The 23,294-nt window shown below is 42.7% G+C and overlaps 1 protein-coding gene across 1 annotated transcript in view; it reads left to right on the forward strand.

Annotated features, from left to right (window-relative positions):
* Positions 1-11,217, forward strand: part of CEMIP (cell migration inducing hyaluronidase 1) — a gene marked incomplete at both ends in the record, with an annotated part of 52,670 nt that extends 41,453 nt beyond the window's left edge. The window contains 9 exons of the mRNA XM_082005007.1: positions 771-951; positions 2,673-2,888; positions 3,798-4,009; positions 4,485-4,670; positions 5,386-5,590; positions 6,405-6,491; positions 6,800-6,957; positions 10,009-10,109; positions 11,090-11,217. Coding sequence (XP_081861133.1) covers positions 771-951; positions 2,673-2,888; positions 3,798-4,009; positions 4,485-4,670; positions 5,386-5,590; positions 6,405-6,491; positions 6,800-6,957; positions 10,009-10,109; positions 11,090-11,217 — 1,474 coding nt within the window. The remainder of the gene's footprint in view (positions 1-770; positions 952-2,672; positions 2,889-3,797; positions 4,010-4,484; positions 4,671-5,385; positions 5,591-6,404; positions 6,492-6,799; positions 6,958-10,008; positions 10,110-11,089) is intronic.
* Between the last annotated feature and the right edge of the window lie 12,077 nt (positions 11,218-23,294).

Genomic DNA, 23,294 nt, shown 5'->3' on the forward strand with positions numbered 1-23,294 from the left:
TGGGTGTTGTGTGCGGAAACTCAGAGGGACAGAACAAATGCACAGGAGCAGGCAAGTCTTGTCTAAGGGAAACCATTCATATGAGGAAGGGGTCAAATTTATTTATCATAAGTGAAATTTTAAACATCTTATCTTAGCCTCTTGAGCAGTTTAAACATCTCGTTCACTTAATCAGTGTGAAAAATGGTGTCGTCTTTACCTTGCAGATGATATCAGAAAAGGCTGTTAATAAGGGTTCATTAGTCTGCCCCTTCACCTCTTTTCAACTCTATAGATTGTAAGACCTTTTCTTGTTTTCAAATAACTTTTTATTGCAGTTGAGTTGCACTGTTTCTCTGCAAGCTCCTTTGAAAGATGTGGTGGGACTTCTTTTAGCCCTGCCATTACTCAGCCCAAGGAGTCTGCATGAGTTTAGGGTTTCACCGCTGCCGAACTCATTTCTGATGGCAAACATGAATTTATTCATTTTTAGGTCAATGCTTTGGCATTGCTCTAAGTTCCTTCCCTTGGAGGAGCACAGAGCAAATAAAGACGATCTGTTCAAACATGAGAGAACTTGAGCTGAACTTGCAAGGATAAGAGGACTTCACAGACCTAAAAAGGAGGGAAATCCCTTCTTTTCCTGAACATGAACCCAGGAGTCATCTTAAGGGCTGTGAACAATGAAAGCAGCCGAGAAACAAGTGCTGTGGGACTGTACGTGTCTAGAATATGTTCTCATCCTCATGCTAATGTGTCATAACCAACTGTCTCTTCCAAATGTATTTTAGGGATTTTCCCATTCGAGGGATTCAGTTCTACGATGGACCGATCAATGTCCAGAATTGTACCTTCCGCAAATTCGCTGCCCTGGACGGCCGGCACACGAGTGCCCTGGCCTTTCGGCTCAATAACGCCTGGCAGAGCTGCCCCAACAACAATGTCACCGACATTCATTTTGAAGATGTCCCTGTGAGTTATCCTTCTCAGAAAGGCCTTTTCCAGTTGGCTTGGAAATGGGGTTGTGGGCAAAAAGAGTGTAGCAGCCTTTAGGAGAAAACATGAGATCTTCAAGAGGTTGCCCATCATCTTTGCCAGAAGTTTAACAAAGAGGGTGGCAGCTAAGAAAATCGGATGGGTGAATTAACAAGAAAATCCAATTCTCTGACAGGTTTGCAGCAAACCAGAAGCAGGCATCAGTTTCAAAAAATAAATAATGACGTTTGAGTGAAAATAATTTCCATTTCTGTATGTCTCAGAAACTGTGAAATAGAGAGAAGAATCTGCCTCTTTATTTTCAACAGCGGTATAATATTAAAGCAACAACAGAAGAAAGTCTCCTGTGGAAGGTCTGACTCACCTAGAAGCAGAAAATACTGATTTTGGGAAACAGCCAGTGAAACTGAGCCTGTGCAGGGTAATTCTGCAACCCTGCACACCAGGGTAATTCCATGGACTCTGGTACTGCAGACATAAATGAGAGCAGAGCACAGCCAAAAGGGGTCTGCCAAACTTTGAATTACAGTATGAACTTCTGGGTGCTGGTCTGAACCTGTCCTGGGGTCTTTGCTTTTGAGTTATTTTTGTATTTGCTTGCACAAGTATGTGCTAACTGGTTTGCTGAGGTTCACCTCTAGCAGCTATTAAATCCAACTGCCAAACATTACAAACAAATAAATAAATAAAGTGGTTGGGACTGAAATTGTTTGAGTTGCTTAACTTTCAAAAACTTAGCAAACTTGCTCACATGTCAGAAAAGTGCTGACTAGTGATCCTTGTGCCAAATGGGATGGGAAAGGCAAAATTCCCCTAAATGTGTTGGTTGGTCACTCTCTCACATTGCACCAGGCAGGCTGGTGACATGACATTTATTTATGCTGGATAAAAATATCAGTCAGAAGTTGCCTGAGCAGCCATTTCCCAGGGGAGTTCGCTGATTATTCCCAGCATCAGTGTGACTTTATGTGGCTTTGGAACCTTAAAAATATATCAGCAGACAATGAGTGAAGTGGCTGTAGTGAAATCGCTCTGGCTCCTGAACCTTCCTCCAGAATTTTAAAACAAACCTCACAGCTGAGGCTGAAATTTTTGTTTTAGAACAAGATTGTTTTAGCCTTTCCTCTATGGTCAGCAGTGAAATCTGTGTCTGCTCTGTCTGAAAATCAAACACACCTTTTAAGTGTGTGACCCAGCTCTACACTGAGCTCAGGCTTAACAAAGTGTGCAGGCAGAGACAATCCTAGTATGCCTGTACCAAATGGCACCGATGTTCCAACCAAGACCAGCTCAGCTGAAAATTATTTTGGTGCTTCCATTTTTGGATGGTCGGTTTCAGAAGCTCATAGTTTTCTTACCACGTTAGTGCCATCTCAGAGGACCTGCAATCCCAGACTTCATCTGGAGTCATGGGGCCTCAGAGCTGTTGAACATTAAACCTACAATGTCTTAATCTGAGCAGCCAAAATCTGTGGCCATTCAAAGAATGGGGGTGTTAGTGCATACACAGATTTCTTCATGCACAAGCTGACCTACAAACCCATCACTATTTCTTATCCAAGCTACTTTCCAATGCCAAATAAAGTCAGAAAATGGGTCCTTTGAGCCATTCTAGTGACCATAGCTATCCTTTGCTCTGTACTCTAAGTGATGAATTCCTTTCTGGAGACCTAAATGTGTTTCACTGTTTTGTTTAGATTACCTCAAGGGTCTTCTTTGGAGAACCTGGCCCCTGGTTCAATGATCTGGATATGGACGGTGATAAAACATCAGTTTTTCATGATGTAGATGGCTCTGTGTCAGAATATCCAGGCTCATACCTGATAAAAGAAGATAACTGGTTAATCAAGCACCCTGACTGCATTGATGTGCCTGACTGGAGAGGTTCCATCTGCAGCGGACACTTTGCACAGGTAAAGCTGCTTATTTTGCAGTATTGTTGTTGCATTTTTTTATTTTAAAATTCTTGGCACTGTAAAGCTTGATCTTTAGAAATGGACTTTCTTCAGGGTTCTCAGGGTTTATTTATCTGCATGTCTGCACAGGTAGTTTTGAACATGAAGATACTGTCGTACATTTTCAGATACTTTGGCCTTGACTGCTAACAGCTCTAACTTCTGCCTGAAGTCCCCTAAGAGCTCCATGAGCACTAACAGATTAATATTCATAAAACTATGGGCTGTCAGCTAGTTATTTGTACTTGATTTATGGAGGGAAGTGTTGCCCACAGTGTATGGGAAATGTGCTGAGCAGTCAAAATGAGACTTCAGCTCTCATGATCTTTCATCCTGTTGTGTGACCACCAAACCATTCTTCCTACCACACAAGCTCTGAGTGCTGCTGCCTTGAGAGAGTACTCGCTTTCCTCTGATGAGTAGCGCCTGTTTTTGCCTTAGGTGTTGCAACTGTTGGTTTTTTTCTGTGTAGTGACACTAAAGCCAATTTCTAACCACTGACCTGTTTTTCACGCTTCTGAAATCCAGGCAGATGTTCAGTAGAAGTTAGATGGCTGAGGTAGATACTGTCCCACTGCTGAGGGTTGCCACTAACGCTGTGAAATGCTTCAGCCCTACTGCAGGCCTGTTTGAAGCCTTGACTGGCACATACTCTTGAATTCAGTGGATGAGGAAATGATCCTTCTTTTTTTCTGAAAACAGTTTACTTCATTGAAAAGGAAATCTAAGAAACCGAATATAAGTGTATGGCATACAGGGCACTGCTGAAGTCACAGGCTTCGCACCAGTTCACATCTGTTGAATAGCTGCACCTTTAATGTTTTACCATCACTCATGAAACCCTTGGTGATCTTTGTTTTCACCTAGATATACATCCAAGCCTACAAGCCTGCCAACCTGAAAATGAAAATAATAAAAAATGACTACCACAATCACCCACTCTACTTGGAAGGGGCTTTGAGCAAAAGCACTCATTACCAGCAGTATCAGCCAGTTATAACTCTGAGGAAAGGCTACACCATCCACTGGGACAAGACAGCCCCTGAAGAGCTGGCCATATGGCTCATCAACTTCAACAAGTGAGTGATCCTACCAGATTCCAACATTCCAGCTCAATAATGTAACTGCACATTTTTAACGGGTGAGGTCATCACCTCATGAGCTCTTCCAGAATGAACATGCTTGTTCCAGGAAGTCCATTGACTTCACCATCTTTCCATCTGACATCTCAGATTCCTGTTTCCTCCCCTGGGAAGCCCTGCAAGATAACACGGTTCATTTTTAGAAGCCTAGAGCTAATTCATTCCTGGTGCATGGAAGTCACAGGTGTAAAAGTCAGGAGCAGATCTGACCCACATTGCTTAACTAACCCATGGTTATATTGTTATGTCTAATTTACATTGCACTGCTTCATCCCAAATCATAAAATTTTAGCTGGCCAGGAAAAAATTAAGTTACATTTCAGAGTGAATTATTTAGCTTGGCTTCTACAATGCCCAGGAAAATAATAGTCACGTGTCAACTTGTTATAATGTGGGTCTTTGCTATTTTTAGGAACGACTGGATCCAAGTAGGGTTTTGCTATCCTAAAGGGACGACATTTTCCATTCTCTCAGACATCCACAATCGTCTCTTGAAGAAAACGTACAAAACTGGAACTTTCTACAGAACCTCTCAAATGGAGAAATTGGAGCACAGATATCCTAGCAAAGGATACTACTACTGGGATGAGGACACTGGGTAAGGAAGCAGGTCTTGCCTATTTGGACACGGCTTTGAGTAAGCTGCTGGAATCTGAGCCATTTGGCCAATGCCATTAGCAGGGATCACAACAAAACCAGAAAGTCTTTCTGGGAATGTGACCAGCGTTTAATTTTCCTGGGACTCCCACAGCTGCCAGTCATTCATAGCCTGTGCTGCACTGCCAATTGCTCTGGGAAATGCTTTGCCAAGTGAATACAAATTAGGAAAAAAAGACAAAAGCGAAGCGCAGGCCATGAAACTGAACTGGAGACACACCCAACCCTTTTTGTTTTGAACAGGAACCATTTGTAAACACCATGACAGGCTTGCACAGGAACTAAGAGTGTGAAGCACAGCCTGTCATTTTCTTGTAAAGAATTACAATAAGGGGAAAGAAAGAGAGACCTAAAATACGAACTATGTATTTCTACATAAATATATCATTATAAAATAGAGCTCAAAGGTGTTCAGGTGTCATCTGATTTCTGTGTCTTAAGTTCCCTGACCTCACCAAACCATTTCTGAGATGCGTGTCCCCTTTTCTTTGCCTGTGGCCTGTTGAGCACTATAAAATGAGACATCGGCACTGAGGGCTTGCAACACACGTTATTGCAAAGCATTAGGAAGGAGTTGACCAAAACTGGGAGTTAGTTAGTAACTTTTTTGCACAGAACTCTGAAGGACGCTCTTCACTCTCCTCCCCTACCTGCAGGCTGCTGTTTCTGAAACTCAAAGCTCAAAATGAGAAGGAGAAATTCGCTTTTTGCTCTGTCAAAGGCTGTGAGCGAATAAGGATCAAAGCTGTGATCCCAAAGACGGCTGGCGTCAGCGACTGTGAAGCCATGGCCTATCCCAAGTACATAGAGACACCAATAGTAGAAGTGCCAATGCCTAAGAAGCTCTCTAGTGCACAACTGGTAAAGTAGTTGATTTCGTATCACAGAATTACTGCCGGCGTTAATCTGTAGTTCTGGCACATGCTGTGCCCACAGACATAGAAAGACTTTGTACCAGGTTCAGTATATCCTGTGCCTGATTTTCTGAAATGGTCCAGGTACGTGAAACAGCGTGAAACAGATTCTTGCACATGCAGAGAGCACAGGTCCTCGAAGGACAAGACTTCGGTTGAAGTTGGATACTTGGTCTTTTGAGGCCTGTTGTGAAGTGCTGTGCCTAAAAGCACAGGGTGAAAAGTGATGAGCTGGAAGACAGGTTGTTTCAGGGATGTGATTCGGGAGGGACACAAGGTTTCTTGCCTGGCCTCCAGCTCCTCCAGGCTGTGACACAGCAGCGTCAGAGAAGGGACGGCATAGCTGAGTGTCTAATTCATATACAGGATTTTGTACAACACTCTCTCCTATATCCAATGCAGTCTGGTTCTTGGGGAGAGAGGGGGATATTTATCTGTTTTGGCGGGTTTTTTTGCTCATCACCCTTGGAGCAGGAATGCACAGCAAAGCCTCAGAGAACTATGTGTCAGCTCTGCAAAGTGAGAATCACTTATACTATGCCATTTGGTGAAACAATTTAAATGCTGACAGGATGAGCAGAGAGGTTACCATTGTGCCCGGTCTCATTAGCAATGTAATTTGGCAAGTCAGTGCTTATTATGTAGTTTTCTTGTTGATTGAATTTCAAGGTTCAAAATGCTTTCTGAAAATGCAGCTTTCAGGTAATGGACATCCTCACTAGAAAAACTCTTTTTTCTCTTTTTTTTTCTTTTTTAAACAGAAGACTAAGGACCACCTACTAGAAGTGAAAATAGAAACTTATAAGAAACAGTACTTCCACCTAAAGGATGATTTTGCATACATCGAGGTGAGCAGGTCCTCTCAGTGAACTTTATGGGACAAAATTCTAAGATACTTGCTTCATTTTTATGGAAAACTTGCTTACGAAGTCACCATGGATAGTTAGTTTCAGATCGCTTTGTATTTTGCGGAAAAAAATGACTGTAACTTCCCCATATTAGCAAAAATGCAGGACAGCTTGACCTCAGAGATCTGGAATTCTGCCCTTTGATAGAAAGAGTAGTCCCATGACTCAACGTTGTCAGTGCATCTTGCAGGTGGTTGTTTGCAATTGTGTTACTGTGGTAGATCAAGAATGTTTTTCCCTACGCACAGGTTGACAGTGTCAGGTTTTTCCTCACTGATGAGGGTATCCAGCTGGTTGTGATTGATGGACATCATGGAAAAGTTGTTGATCGAGTAACATTCAAAAACTCAATTCTACAAGGAATCCCAGCACAGATAGAAAACTATGTCAACAACATCAAAGATCAGTGAGTAAATAACCGGGTGTTACTAAGGTGCATTGTACAAGAATGCTGCACGACACTCATCTTTTTCCTGGTTTTTGTCACCCAACATGGGCCAGACTGACCCAGCTAACGACGTGCGTTTGTGCCTGCTGACTCCAATGGAGTCCAAATGTGAGCAGGGCGTGCAGGCAACAGAAGGATGCAGACTCTGTGATTTAGGGACGGATCAAGCCCCAGACAAACTGCAGAGCTACATTTGATTCATAAACTGCAGATCTACATTTATGTTGTGGGTTCCAGACAAACTGCAGAGTTAAATTCACAAATAAACTCTCAGCACTAATTGGTACTGATGTGCACAGTTTACATTTTTCTATTGCTTGCATACTCTCTCAAACTGCAGAAAATTCCACTAATAAAATACATTCTTCTTTGCACATGTTCCCTGCCCAGACCTAAGGGCTGGATGCTTTTATTTTTTAAGTATGGGCAGCCAGAAAACCAGAGTTTTGGGAGTGGGTGGTAAGTAGCCAACACATGTTCCTGCATCCTGGAGGACAGCGGGTTCACCTACTGGAATAGCATTGGGAACAACATCAGAAACCTTTAACCAACGGGGTTGCTCTCATACTAGTTTGTGGGCTGCTGTTGGGAAATGAATGTATTTCATTGTTATTAAGTCTGTTTTGATTTGAAATCTGGTATGTAACATTTCATACAAATATGATTGCTTTGTTGATGAATCATCTGAAATAACTGTAGGCAGATCGGCAGGATATTATTGTTCTAGCATTTATTCTAGAGACTTGGGGGAAGTTTCAGCAGGATGCCATGCAGGTGGATACAGATGTATTTCTATTGTCTTAAATAATTCAGAAGGTTACAAAAAATACATCGAGTAGTTACTGCAGAGACGCATGGTAGTTGCTCACTTTTCTTTCATTAAAAAAATGAGAGCTTTTCAGAGAGGCTATCATCCTCCTTTGCAAAAAATCCAATCTCAATCCTGGCTAAATCCAGCTCCTGGATTCTTTCTTACTTTAGAGGATGGAATTGTCACTAGACTTTGGGTGTATTTAAGTCTTTCTGAGCCTCATTGTCTTATCTGGATTAGTGTTGGAACTGGATTAGGATTAGGATTAGGGTTAAGATTAGGATTAGGACTGGAAGTTGATCCAGCATGGTCAGCACCTCTCAGGTCTCACTCAGCTGTGTCTTTGCAAGGATTAACTCCCAAATTATCATCCTTCTTTCACCAAAAGTTTTCCCAGCCCATCCCCTGCAAGACTTTCAATCTGATCAGGCAAAGGCTTCAGCTACAGCCATGAGGCACCTTTCATCCCTTTTCTGGATGAAAGTGTTATTCAGATTCCGATGTGGACACCGTGCAGATGGTGGGACTGTACAGCCAGCAACTTCTTGTCACCTCTCCCCGCCAGGCTGCGGAGCACGGACGGTACAGAGAGATGGTGCTAACGGAGGGGAAGGGGCCCCGCCGGCCTTGCCAGCCTCTTGTGTAGAAATTGCTAGAACAATTTTTGGGTTTATGGATTTGGGGACGCAAGAAGAGGTGTTTCTAGCAAGGACAAGCCTCTTTGTTCATTTAAGCAACTCTCTGCAGGCCAAATTCCCTTTTTTTTAATAAATACACTTTTCTGATGAGTTTCCCAGGGATAAGAAAACAAAACATCTGGTGAATTTATTTTAAACTTCCATAGCAGGAAAGGCTTAATAGGGAGTAATGATTTTAGTGAACTGAAGAAAGAAAAAAAAGGTGATTCAGCATTCACAAAGTACTCAAAACCAGCGTGCCAGCTCAATCCACTCTTGTAAGCAGCGGCGTAATTTAACACCTTGGGTTTATTCTAGGAAAAGTCCTGATGACTCTTAACTCTTTTGCTCCTCTTGTTCCTCTGCCACCACCTGCTGCTATTTTGCCCTGAACAGTTCCAGTTCCAGCTGAGGTGTTAAGATGTAACTGCTGCACTCAGTAGCTCAGGGCTTGAGCTCTGCGGGACCTGTTGTCTAATTAATTTTAGTGACTTTTGTCCACCGTGGTGCGGGAAAGCAGACCCAGCAAGGCTCATTCTGCAAGACTGCAAATGCTGTTTGAGGCAGGGAAGTTTCATCCGTGGAAACCCTGCAAGGTGGAACGAAATAATTTCATCTAAGCGTTTGCTCAATTACTCTGTGATGCAGCTTTAATTAGGAGCTGAACAAGCATGGTATCCCAGCCCCGCTGAGCTTGACAGCGAGACTTCCACTGAACTCCCTGGAGCATAGCTCTTCCTCTATACACTTTGAGATAGCCGTCGGAGGTGGTTGTGCATCTTGTAGGAAGTAAGGAGGGTAACGTCACCGAGCGGCCGGTGCTTCTCTATGGACAATTCTCACTCTCAGATTATCCCCTCATGTTGAATTTGGGATTTTATTCTACCCTTTTAGAATTAAGCTTAGGCAGTTACTGACTTTCACCCAAGCATTTACAGATTTGCATTAGCTTAACGCGCTTTCCTCATGTCTTTTGTGAATTTTGAGGTAAAATACAGTACAGGCAAGTAAAGCTAATGATGATAATAATAATAATAATAATAATAATAATAATAATAATAATAATGGACTTTTAAAGCAAAAGCACACTGAAAATGAAGGAAAAGCATCAAGCCAGCAAAAATCTCAAAGAAGTGAATTTCTTCAGGCTTTATCCTGCTAATGATGTATGAACAATAAATTATGTGAGACTTGCTCAGAGCATCCCAGGGAGAGCATGTTCCTTTCTGAGCAAAGCAGGCTGGAACTGCTGGTTGAAAACATTTAAATCACTCTAGAAAACAGTGTTTAAAAACAAAAAAAGTTACTTCTGTCAGCTTCCTAATGGGTTTTGCATGATTGGAAAAGTGAATATATGACTAAGCTGTTGGAAAGCATTGACAAAAGCCATTAAAGCAGAAACCACAGTAGTTCATGGGTGTCTCTGAGTCACACAGGCAGGGTTTACCCATGCTCAAGACAGACAAGCAAGGAGTGTGTTCTGACTCTTCATCTGTTTATAAATGGCTTTGTTTCCTCCAGCTCTATAGTGCTGGTGACATCTAAAGGAAGATTCATTTCAAGAGGACCGTGGACTAAAGTCCTGGAGAAACTTGGAGCAGAAGAGGGTTTAAGGTTAAAAGGTAACCACTTTTTAAAATGCGTTTTTTAAATTGCATTTGTTCTGTTCCTTCCCTTTGATCTGTTCCCCTTCCATGGTTCCAGTAAAATGATCATTTTTTGTTTCTTCTAAGCTTTGCCTTGCTAGTTTTTATCAGCATGTGCTCAAACATCCTGGGACCAGTCATTTAGTTATTCAGTGAGGTTGTATCCACTGCAGCTTTGGATAACAGCACTCAGTTTAATACTGGAGATGGAAAAAGTGCTCTGGCAGTTGTTCTTAGAAGCAAAGAATTCAAGCGGCTTGATTTTCCAGATTAATTTTAAATAAAAAGGCATTTTAACTATAGGAATATTGGACTTTTTTTCCCCCCAAACGCCCCGAAACAGGATTTTTTACGTCTCTGAACTTATTTTTAGCTGATTTTCTCTTGAAACAAAATTTGCACTTGATGGCACAAAGCATATCAGTTCCAAAGCATCACATATTGCACTAGAATATTGCTTTATTGTGCACGTTGCTCTGATCAGCTCTAACTGTGAGCTTTTGCCACACGTTCCTCTTTTGTGTGTGTCTCTCTTATACTCGCTAACAGAGGTCTTGTCTGTTGTCCTGTCCCTCATCATCCCCCCACCTTCCCCAAGCAGGAGAGGGTTTTGAGTATAACCACCATGCGAATAATGATAGCTGCAACAGATAGCTGCCTGCTAGGAAGGGGTTTTCCTCCTCTCTTTCTCCTCTGCTATGTATCACACATTGCTAATCAATGGAAGCATGCAACATGTAAATAAAAATTTAGTTATTATTATTAGGAAAGTATTTCTTTAATACCTGGAGAACACATACTTGGCAAAGTTTGTGTGCGCAAGTGTGCTCTTGTCCACCTGCATCCATCCGGCCATGTGGGTGTAGCCACGTGCACGGGTGCGTTTCTGGCGCAGCCTCAACACACTCCTAATGTATTTGTATATGTACAAATACGTATATGTATTTCTATTGCAGAAAAAATGGCTTTTGTTGGATTCAGAGGCAGCTTCCGCCCTGTCTGGGTGAAGCTGGTCACTGACGAGGACTCAGCTAAAATCTATCAAGCACTGCCAATTCCTGTGGTGAAGAAAATGAAATTATGAGGACACACTGCTCTGCCTTCTGGCTGCCAGCACTGCCCCGTGGGACAGACTACTGACTGCTCACCGCAGGCACCTTGACAGCCTGCTCCAGAGGTGTAGCATTTTGTTGTTGTTGTCGTTGTTCAAAAAGAAATCTTACTGTAAGTAGCTAGAGTGGCCCATGTGACAGAAAAGCCTTCCTCTGTGATCAGCGTATGTTCTGTGATCGCCAGCTCCTCGCCGGCTGACTTGCTCACCAATGCCTTGTTGATTCTCATGTTACTAAGCAAGGTTTGACCAGTTTTAGAAGGTTTTGGTTTTATCAGCACCCCTGTGACAGACTAACTTATGTGCTGCCTCTTGAAGGGGGAGCTCTGGGTCTGAAGGCCGTCGAGGATTATTGCTTTTACCAGCCTCTAAGTTGTCCAAACACTTTTTTTTTTCCCCGTAGTGTAACTAGCTGCTCATATAAACATGGAATGCCAATTGAAAGGCTGGTTGAAAAATATAAGATGGAGTATATTTGAATGATTACCTAGATGCTGGGAAACATAACTGGACAGTAAGAATTTATCCTAAAGCTTCTATGATGTTTGATCAAGCTTTTTGGGATCTGTGTTGTACCTGCTAACCCATGGCACATAGTTGGGGAAGAGATGAGAGAAGGACAAGATAAACCACGCCAGTGGAGACTCATGAAACCACATCTTTCTGCTTGCTCAGAAAACTGCATGTTTCTATGGATCAAGGGTTTTTAATAGTGGTTACTCAAATAGGAAGTCTTCCTTCAACAAGCAGCTGTAGGCTGGAAGGAAAGCAATGTCAAGTAGCACATACATTTTCTCAGCCTTTCCCATACAGTCCCCCCGTATAATGATGTTCAGGACCAATCTGGAGGGTTTATGGTAGCCAGTCAAAGGGAGCATCCTGTTCAAGGCTTCCAGTTTTCAACTGGGAATGCCGGGACTCACCTTATTCAGCCTCAAGGCTCCAAGGAGGTCAGAAGGAATGGGATCAGACTGCGCTGCTGTGTGTTGCTTTCTGATCCTGTCTCAGGCGTAAGAGCGTGAGTGTCTTGGTCCTCCTGGAAGAGTTACGTGGAAGAGTTATGTGAGATCTGGATAGAAGATGACAGAGGTCTTACCAGGTAGCTGAAGAATTAGAGTAGGAATCCCCATACACTAGTTGGATGTCTTGTAGCTCCTTTCCGCCGTCTTCAGAGCAATATCTGGGTAATGAAGGCGGATTAGCGTGAATCAGGACTCCTACGGGGACATCTCGTAAAGCTGGGAAATTAAACATTATCTTGTAAAACATTGTAAGCACTTCTAGTGTTCAGTGATGCTTCTGTCTGTTGCTCAGAAATGCCAGGAAGGCGTCTCCGGAGGCTGTGGCTATTCTAAGAAATCTAAGGGGAGGGGGCATGTAACAGCTAGGATGACGAGTATTTCAAAGCACGTAGAATGTCAGTTTTGCCAGTAATGTCTGGATTTGTTTCCCCACTGCCTGTCCTTTCTTCCCTCTGCCTGTCCCCATTACTACAGAAATTACTCTAGTTGCTGATCATTATTTGTTTTGCTGTGTTTTAATTAGAGCTCATGTAATTAAGTTGCTTTTTTCCCACTGTATCCAAAATGCTATCTTGCAGCTAGACTGAAAGAGCAGACGTTTTGTGTGTCATTCCAAAGGCTGGGCAGGTGTTACACTCTGTAAGCCTGGTTTAGATAAATTGCTCTGAAAGTCAAAGCAACCATGAGCAAAATTTAGGTAGTACTGTAGGTTACATTCCCCTCAAGCCTCTCCTGGGTTTTGAAACTGGAAGTTTTCTTTTCGGTCTTACGATATAGTTGTTTTGAACTTGCTGAATGTCATGTGTATTGTACTTTAAAAAAAAAAAAAAAGAAGAGGAACCAAGTTTTCCCTCCCTTGCTTCTCAACAAAAGTCTGTTAATGAATGGTCTTTAGGCATTTGTGCCTTTTCCAGAATGAATGGGCAGCACTGGTAAAAGGCAAGTAAGGTGGGGGTTTTCCCTGATGGCTTGGGGATTTCACAAAGTATTCCTTGAAAAAGTCAGTCTCACTTGTTGTTCAACCGTGATTATCTGAAAGTTGTTTATCCCCTGTTCTTTGATAGCCAAAATAAAGCCAGATCCCTGAGGTCGAGCAAACAGACTAAAAAAAAAGTCCCATGAGTACGTTAGTCTGGGTTATCTAAACCTCTTCACTGTCCCGAGGCAATTCTGTTGGTATCATTGCACCGGTGTTAGTGGAACTCACTTGCTTCCAAGAGACGGACCAAAGCAGGAGTTTGTATTTCGTGAGCGGTAAAGCCGGGCTCAGAACGTACTTGGTCTGGGACTTGGCTTTGTACGACCCGCCGGGGCAGGGGCTGCCCTCAGTGGTGCACTGAGTCACTGGGTCACCAGCGATTTCCCTTCTCCTGCTCTCTGCAGGCGTGTAAATGCCCAGGAGGATCATGCCGGGTGGGTCTATCCCCTAGACTGGTTTGTTCAGCTTCTATGAGCATGCTGCCTTTGTGCTGAAGTGTAGCTTCTGATTTTACAATATTGGGAATTCTCAGGGTGAATTCGTAAGACTTGGCTCTAGGAAAACTTTTTTTTTTCTTTCCTAAAAATTCTTGTCTTATTAAGAGAAGAAAACTTTTAACTAGCTTGTTTTATCACGCAAAGCTTGTCACATGGGGCCTGTTCTGGAGCCAGGGTGGGTCTCACGCTGGGGAACGGGATCGCTGCAGTCTGTAAGCCTGAGGGACAGCAGAGCGTGGGAGCAGCGTGAGGGGCAGCCACGCCTGTGGAACGCAAAGGGCTCCCATCCACCTTTACGCGATCAAGCCAGCGTGTTGCTCCAAAGGCAGAACAAAGCCTAATACCGACGCCAGTCAGCAATAGTTTTGTGCCATATGATCACATTTTAATCTTTGACTGTTCCAGAAATCGCACGCGCACATTTTGTCTAGTGAGTTACCTGACTGCTTGTGCTTTGTACATCCTTTAACAGTCCCTGCACAAGCTGCAGTTATCCTCTTTGTAAGGTTTTATTACTGCAAATGTTTCCGTGTTTGCCTACGCAGTTGCCATTGGTAGAGTGGGGTTTTTTTGATTGCATTTTGTTTGTCTGTCTGTTTGTTTGGATGTTTGGGTTTTTTGCCTCTATTCAAATGCTTGTTTTACCTGTCGCCGAAATAGCTGGTCCTTTTTCGGAGTTAGATGTTTGTACATTTTCTTATAGACTTTCCAATGAAAAAAGATATATTTTCTATTAATTTATTACAATGGCACTAAGACAACTAAATTGCAGACATATGAAGCATTTTTACTGGAGTTTGGCATTGTCCAGGCTGTTAAGGAGGTCAGCAATACGTCTTTTCTGATAATCTGCTTTGCACTTGAAAGCTCTCTATGTCCGCAGACCGTGGTAATGCGTTGACTGTCTGGTTTATGATGACAAGAGCTCTTGGGACGCTGGTTCCAACAGATTGTGGCTTACAACCGAGGTAACGTGTGTAGTTGTTTGGAGTACACAATGTTTATCAAAATAAATATTCAATGCAAATTTCTTACTCTTTATTTTTGTCTCTTGTCTCTTCAGTGTCTCTCTGTAACAATGAACCGGCTTTTGCTGGAATAGCAGCCGTTTTACCCAGCATGGCACCCGGAGCGCCTCAGCTTCTCTCGCAGGGGCTTGCGTGATGTGTGTGAAGCTTTTGTGTGAAGCTTTTGTAGCGGGGAGCTATTAAGGCTTATGAGAATTTCACTATCGGGTCAAGTATGACTTTGACTGTAAATTTTCCACCCTGGGATGGTGCCAGCTGGGCAGACTCTGCTAGAAAACTTTTCAGATGCTCCAAAACTGGAATGGGATTTTTTGGTGGCAGCAATCAGCATTTCCAACATCCAAGCACATATTTTTTAATCACGTATCAAAATAGTAGGTAGTGCATTAGATGATATCACCCACCTAATGCCACCAGGCCGGGAAACTGAAAACATACCCTGCCTACTTGTCTCAGGTTGAAATTACTGATACAGAGGACTTTTGCAGAACAACTCCATGGGGGGAAAAAAAAAAGAAAAAAGCTGGAAGTCAAGACAGAAACCTCAATCCACACCACCAGCTCAGGGAAAAACTGAAACTTCTGTTCACCGGTGTGATAAGATCAAAGCCTTCCATGGCGAGAGCTGCAGAGGCTGCCCGGAGGCGCAGGGGCAGAGCTGGGCTTTATTCTCCGGCTGCAGCACGAGGGTGAGGTGTCGGGGTGGCACGGGGGACCCCGGGCCGCCGGCAGCCTGCTGCCCGGGCAGGCCCTGCGGAGACCCCCGGCGCGGGCAGGCCAGGAGTCATCGTGCACGCCCTTCTACACGTAGCTTATACGTACACGCGCATACGCGTACACACATCTTATACACACAGCTCATATCTATGCACGCACACGTGCACACATACACATATATACACGTAAACATCTTATACACACACACGTACACATATATACTGATTCAAAAAAGTCAAAGAAATTCCTTGTTTCAAGACACATGCACACATATCATGTATCTGTACATTCACACCTACACGTATCTTACGCGCACCCTTATACACACGCTCATTTACGTTAGTCCATTATTGATTTTTTTGAGCGAGTCAAAGGGAGGTGTTAAGAAAGAGGGTTGTGTCCCCCCCAGCCTCCCACAGCCTGTGGCAGGTGCTACCGCTGCACTGTTGTTGCTCTGTGTGTATGTGTGTGCGCGCGCGCACGTGTGCGCATGTGTGTATTTGTGTATAAGGACAGTGTGTGTGGATATGTATGTGTGTATTCAAGGGGAGGTGTCTGTGCGTGGATATTTATGTTTGTGTATTTGTGTGTTTGTGTGTATAAGGGGGTGTGTGTATTTCGTGCATATATATACGTGTATTTGTGCGTGTTTAAGGGGGTGTGTCTGTGTTTATGTGAGTGTGTGTGTGTGTGCATGTGTACATATTTGTGTGCATGTGTATTTGTGTGTGTAAGAAGATGTGAGTGTGTGGGTATGTATGTGTGTGCAGCTGTGTGTAGACACCTGTGTATATGCAGCCATTAGAACTAACAACAACAAACCATACATGACCATATACAATTCATTACATTAGTTCTAAAATTACCACGTAATTTTTAGTTATATGTATATGATTAAATATAGACCAGATTCTATCTATGAATAAATAAAATGCACTGTACATTAAATGTATTCTTTTGTATGACAATACGCTTGTCATCACTAAAGAGTAAAAAGCATAAAATATATTATATTATATATAGATAATATGTTATAATTTAAATTGTTACAAATGTAGCATGATATGGAATGGAATGGAATGGAATGGAATGGAATGGAATGGAATGGAATGGAATGGAATGGAATGGAATGGAATGGAATGGAATGGAACGTCGTGTGATGTAACTACGCGTAACCGTAAGGCCGTGGCCTGTCCGCGCCCGCCCTCCAGTGGCCGCCTCGGGCCGTGCGCGGCTGCGGGCCAGCGGCGACGCGCGTGTGTGGAGGCCACGGGTGACCCGTGGGTAGGCGCACTCTCGGCCCCCTCGCAGGGCTCCTCGCGGAGGCGTGGGAAGCGCAGCGGCCTTGGCGGGAAGGCTGGTTTTGTGCCCGTGCCGCCGGGAAGGGGCGGGTCGGTTCTGCAGCAGGAGCGGGGCCGCCCTCCGCGCAGCCCCGGCGGTGGCGGCGAGGCCTCCGGCCGTGCTGCGCTCCGGGACCAGGTGGCCGAGCGGCTGCTGGGGCAGCGGGGCAGGCGGGGAGCGCGCTGGGCCGGCTTCCGCGTTCCACCCGCCGGCAAAGCTCCAGCCCCATTTATGCAGCTTTTTATATGTCGAACACTTGGCAAAACTTCATTTATATATGTGAATTAGAGAGCTACCTGGCAAAACTTTAGGAACTAGTATTGTGCTTGTAGCTGCAGCTTCTGCCTGTTAAAGGGAAGTGCAGTGAGAGCGTTCAGGAGGGGTTTGGGGCCTTTTTTGGTATTGGTTTGGTGGGGTTTTTTCTTTTCTTTTAGCTGCTGCTTTGGACAGTGGAAAAAGGGTATGGGTTGCATCGCGACCCAAGAAAAAAACCAAGATTTTGGCTCTTACATAAATGCCTCCTTATCCCAGCATGACAGCAGTATTCCCAGCTGAGTGTCACAGTCTCTTCTGAGCAGCAAGCAAGTAACTAACAACGGAGCTGTCGCAGTTGCTGCTCCCAGCTACAAGATGCAGGGATGCTCCCTCCTTCTCTTCACAGAGCTTCGATTCTCCCAGATCCACTGGACAAGAAGAAACACTCATTGTCCCATTCCCCAAAAGAAGTGCTTTTCGTACGAGCCTTGCAGATCTTCGGAGCAGTCAGTCCATCACCTCCGCCGGAAGCTGAAGCTGCTGTGATGAGTCCAGGCTTTTTCAGCCCCAAGGGGCCATTCCAGCAGCTGGCTCAGAGGCTGTTTTGTCACACCACCTTCTTTCTGACCAAAGAATGGGGGAGGGATGTGTAGAAACCACCACTGCAGCTACACCCTTCCTTCCTCTTGCATGCCGTCTTCACAAAACACACCTTCGGAAGCTCCTCCGTGTGGTGACCCCTTAGCCATGGAGCTGAATCCAGCATGCACACTCACTGTATAACCTTAAAAACGAAACACAAGGGAGATCTCCACTGCTTTGCAGATAGATAGAACAATTTGTGATTTCTGAGTTTGAGTCTCAGCTGGAGTATCTCAGCAGTCAGGAGCAGTACCAGGACACAGCGAGGGGCCTGTGATAAGGAAGCAGTGACAGGACTCAATGGGAAATCGTTCTAGAGAAAGCCCCTTATGAGTAAGTATCATCTCTCCTCTTTTAGCAAAGAGTGTAATGTGAGCTCATGATGAAATCCCTAGCACAACCGTAACCTCATCTCATCTTCTGCTGTGTTAGTGTTGAATGTGTAGTACAGGATAATGTTGCTTAAAGCACAAATGCCTCACCTAAAACCCAAGGGTCTGTCAGTTTATAGCAACGCCTCGGGAAATTAATGCAGCTGATTTGACTGTTATTTCTACTTTTCTGTAGTCCATCTCCAGTATTCAGCTGATCCCACTACCTCATTTGGGTATCTCTTCACCATGGTCTTCCCTGTGACAAACCTAAAGTCGATTTTCTCATCCCAGAAAGTGAGACTGTCCTGGCTTATCACTACAGATGAAAATTATAGTGTGGTTGAAACATATTTCAGGCCTTACTAGGGTTATTTGAGGATTGAGCAATATGGCTTAAATGGTGATGCTATGTGACAACAGGGATTGGGGAGGAGCAGTGAAGTGGCCTTTCCCTGGTTACGTTACACAGCTCATTAGAGCCCAACAAAATACCTGGCTCCCACATTAAATGAAAGAAAGTTATTTTTTCAAATCTTCTGCTCAATTGCTGTCTTAAATACCAAACCACTTACATACCTATGCTTCCTTTAAGCTCCCTGGCAACTCCATCCTACTATAACTGCAATTATCTAAAGTTCACACAGTCCATTACCATGTTTTACAGCACCAGAAAGACAACAGCTGACTGCCAAGGGTTGAGAAGTCGTAGGGTATAGCTGTGGATACAGTTGGCAGAACGAGTAGTAAAATATTCATACAAAAGTCTTGTGTAATTTAAAGTATGCTCTATTTTGGCTACTGGTGAGATTTCATTTTAGATGAGGGGATGAAAACTGACTTATTTTTTGCAAAGAAGTCGAACAAAATAAAACTGCATTGAGGACAAGTTAAAAAAATCATGCAGGAGGGCTTGTAGCGATGGGTCTAGGAAATAATAAGCAATGATCACATGAATACACATATTAAACCTTTTTTTTATTTATTTGTTTATTGTCTTGGCAAGTGCTCAACCACAATATTTTTTTCAATACAACCTTGCAATACAATTATTCATGTATAACTCCGCCTTTCTCATTACAAAGAAGAGTTTACTTTAGTTACAGCAAGATCCAGGTTACTTTGTGGTGCTGTTCAACGAACAGCTACTCATCCCTGCTAATGGCCTTGCACCTTGCAAGCAAATGCTGGCTCCTTGCTGTTCATCTCTTTCCAAAGCACACGCAGGCTTGTGGACATGTAACACTCCCATCAGTGAAGGCACCTGAACTGATTTAAATATTAATGATTTCATGAGTGCTCAATGCTCTGGTCAGTGGTTCCCACAGAATTAGTCAGCCTTTCACCAACACAGAAATCCAACCAATTGTAGACACCACTGAAAATTATCTTTAAAAGCAGTAGTTGTTATAGGCAAAAAGACAGGCCCACAGTTGTGGGTTTTTTTGGGGAAAAAAAAAAAAAGCCAAAAAAAAAAAAAGGTTTCGGTTATAAACCTCATGGATTAGGGCATTCTAGTCCCTGTTCTGTAAAAACTAGAGTCTATTCTGTCCAACTGCAACAGAGCAGAGGCACAATAATTCTGGAATAAGAAAGAAAAGTTTCTGTTTCTGAGAATTATCAACAAGTCATGCACTCCCCCTTTTATTCCATGTTGCCAATAGGATTGTTATTACAGCCTCAGCAGGCACTGAGGCACCTGAACATTAGGAACCCTGGCACAGGTCTCCTCTGTGCTGCTCTTTCAGCAGGCTCTGCTGTCAGTGCGTTATCACTGTCCTTCACTGCCAGGCTGCGCAGCAAAACCATGTGCTGCAGGAACACGTATTTGCTGGACTTTGCCGGTAAGATGGAGAAGAGGCTGAAACTCCTTTAGTTGTCCCATTTCTCCCTCACAAAATACCAACGTCTCTGTAATAATTTAAAAAAAAAAAATTCCTTGATTTTTTTAAAAAAATCTTTATTACAATTATTACTGTTAATTTAAGTGATCTGCTTTTGGTATTATGGAAATTCATTGCCACTGATAACTGATCCCCAGCTGACACCAGTATCAACAATGAAAATACTGGTCTGTTAAGCAGCATCACACAGGAAAGAAAGAAAGCATTTACCAGCTGCCTCTGGATAAAGGCTGGCATGCCCTATAGTGCTTGATTGTAATGTGTTACATCAACCTTTTAAGTACCAAGCAGAAACTACCGGGCACAGACCTCTTCTGCTCGAGAGAGATGGTGTGTCCAACCCCCTCACACTACCTGACTTCTCTACTGGAGGAGAAAAAACCACCACCACCTCAAAATTCAAGTGGCCTGTTTTTCTCTTCATAAATCCAAGCAGCTCTAAACTTCTGGTAATTTAATATTACCTGAATCCAGTGGGGTTTTGTCCCTGTTAAAATGGCACGGTATAAAAGACAGAAAATAATGATATGCAAAACCAGTTCATTTTATCCCAGAATTATCAAATAAAAGTGTATCAACAGACATAGTAGGATGGCAATCTTAAGAATTAGAAACATGAGAGTACCAATGAAATGGGTATTTGTAAAACGGGGCCATCCCCACTGTCCAGGCATGGGCTCTCTGAATTTCTAGAAATGTCCCATGCAATTAAAAAAAAAAAAAAACAAACAAAACAAAGAAAACCCAACTTCTGGAAAAGCTACTCCTTGAATAGAAAAGGAAATGAAGCACAGATAAAGACTGAAAATACTTTCCAAGCCTCACTATAAGGCCCGTGAGAACCGTGGCCAAGTATCAGACAAAAGTAGGCTGTTCTGTATCCTAACAAAAATGGTATTTTAATTTACGATTTCCTTTCTGCAAGAAAATTGAAAGAGTTCAGGAACAGTGACAGGAATGTAGAATCTTTTTGAAGCCAAGGCAGATCTGTCTGTTCAGAGAAATGTTTTGACCACTCACGCGAGAATCAGAAATCCTGTTATAGCTTACAAATGTGTCATAACAGACTTAAAGATGCAATTTAAAAGATGTGCACTTCACCTAGTAACAAGTGCAGCAACAAAGCGAAAAGACAAACTAGGAGAAGCTGCGAAAGAAATGGGAACCACGAACTTCCCTGATAGCAAATGATCCATCCAAAGAGAAAGACCGAGGTAAGACTGGCAATAGGCACGGTGCTACAGGACATGTCTTGCACCGTCACCTATAAACCTTAGCAATGTAATAATGATGGCACCTGCAAGGCTCACCTTTTTTAAATGAATGTTGACAGTGCTTGCATCTCTAATTAGTACAATTCAGTAGTTGGTGATGTTTTGTTATAAATTCAACCACCGGCATTCATTCACTTACTGCACATGGTATTTCTCTCGGGTCTTCTAGGCGCTGGTCCTAGCAATCTAAAACAAGCTTATTTGCTTCATAAAGTCAAGCCCTGAAGAACAGGGGATGCACTTGTACTCTTCCAGACTGGAATTTAAATGGAATTTAATTTTTCTTTTCAGCAAAACAGATAAGGCACACAATCTACATTAGGATTATTTTAAAAAAAAAAAACCACCAAAAACCAAAAAACCAACCAAACACCACAAGCCCCCCAAAACTCAAGATACTTGTTCCAGTATTTTATTACATAAAAAGTTGATTGTCCATTGGAAATTTTTCAGAGTGCAAGCACATCTTGTGTAGTATCATTGACAAAGTGTTTGTTCCAAGGACAGCTGGCTTAAAAATATAACAGTAACTTAGAAAACTGAGTTACAGCACCAGAAGAGAGAAACCACTGAGTGGAAGAAAGCACAGGTATTTAACTGTCATGAAAGCAGATGATATTCCATGTACCTCTGTATAGTACTGAAAGATAAGGAAATAAGAGCTATAATCACCACCCTACTTGTTGAAATTAGTTAAAGGCTGTATCTGAATTGCCTGTACATAGAGCCAAAACTCTGTTATTAGAAGTCTGATGAGACTCAAACACACACCACCTATGAAGCAGAACCCACCATCTGCTGGGATACTTACAGAACATTTATGACCTTAAGTAACTTTTGGAAGATATTTATATATAGGTATGTGATATTGTGTTTGGGCCTCTTAAATAATTACAAAATAACATCTGCTTATGTAACACTGCACCGAGACAAGTGCTGGGGTCTCAAGGACTTACAAGTTTTAAAAGGGAACATAAGTTGTTTTGGAGTAGACTTATGAACTGCGGTACCAGAGAAAGACGGGCTGGTGAAGAAGTTCCTGCCAGACTGCCACATTATACTTACCACCATATTTACTTATTCATTGAGTGTTAACGCATGAAAAGGGTAAAAGAAAAATGGAAGACAAAAAAAAGGTACTTAAAGGCAGTATTTTGTATTTTATATCAAAAAGCAACCCTCAAGTCATCACTGCTATTAAAAACCTAAACCCCCCCCCCCCCAAACAAAACTCCAAACACTTTAAAATTTAAATAAGCTATGTAGCACAAAACATGCCTGCATCTGGTATAGGCAACTTAATGACTCAAAACACCCAAACAAAAAAACCCCAGTCAAGCCAGTGGCTGAATTTCAACAAAGCTGCCCCCCCTCCTTTTAACTATATAGGGGAAAAAAGACACAGCCTACTGTAAAAGTCATTTTATGAATGACCTAAGTATCTATTCTCCAAAGTTGGGCTATAACTATAGTGTAGTAATTATTTCTCCTCCTTGGCTAATTTGCCTTTGTTTCAATTGTATACTGTTTCGCATTGCTTAATTATTTAGCTCAGGAAGAACCCAATTTGGTCAAAAAAGAAATCATGTTTATGTTTCATAACATTAGGAAAACTACAGAAACTGCATTTCCACATGTTTCTGATCATAATCTGAACTGTCATCTCTATACCACAGATTGAAATTGTAAAAAGAAAAAACTCACTAATATTTCATATTTATAGTTTCCTCTGACTTCTGTTCATCTCTTGAGATGAGAAGCAATAGTCTTTAAAACAAAAAAGGAAGGCGCAAACCCAGAACACTTGGTAAAGTGATAAATTGGTTATGAACAAGAAATAGACTGCACATCTCTCCTCAATGCAATATCCAGATATCTACAGAAACTCTTCGACTCCACGACACATTTGGATTAATAGTAGAATACAAAAGTAATACAGTTAAACCTGAAGAAATACATGATTTTCATTTTTCCACTCAACCAGACAAAGACCTGTTTAATGATGTGTGGCAGGTAAGGT

This window comes from Phaethon aethereus, assembly GCF_964289735.1.
Source record: "Phaethon aethereus genome assembly, chromosome: 12".
In the NCBI taxonomy this organism is placed as follows: Eukaryota; Metazoa; Chordata; class Aves; order Phaethontiformes; family Phaethontidae; genus Phaethon; species Phaethon aethereus.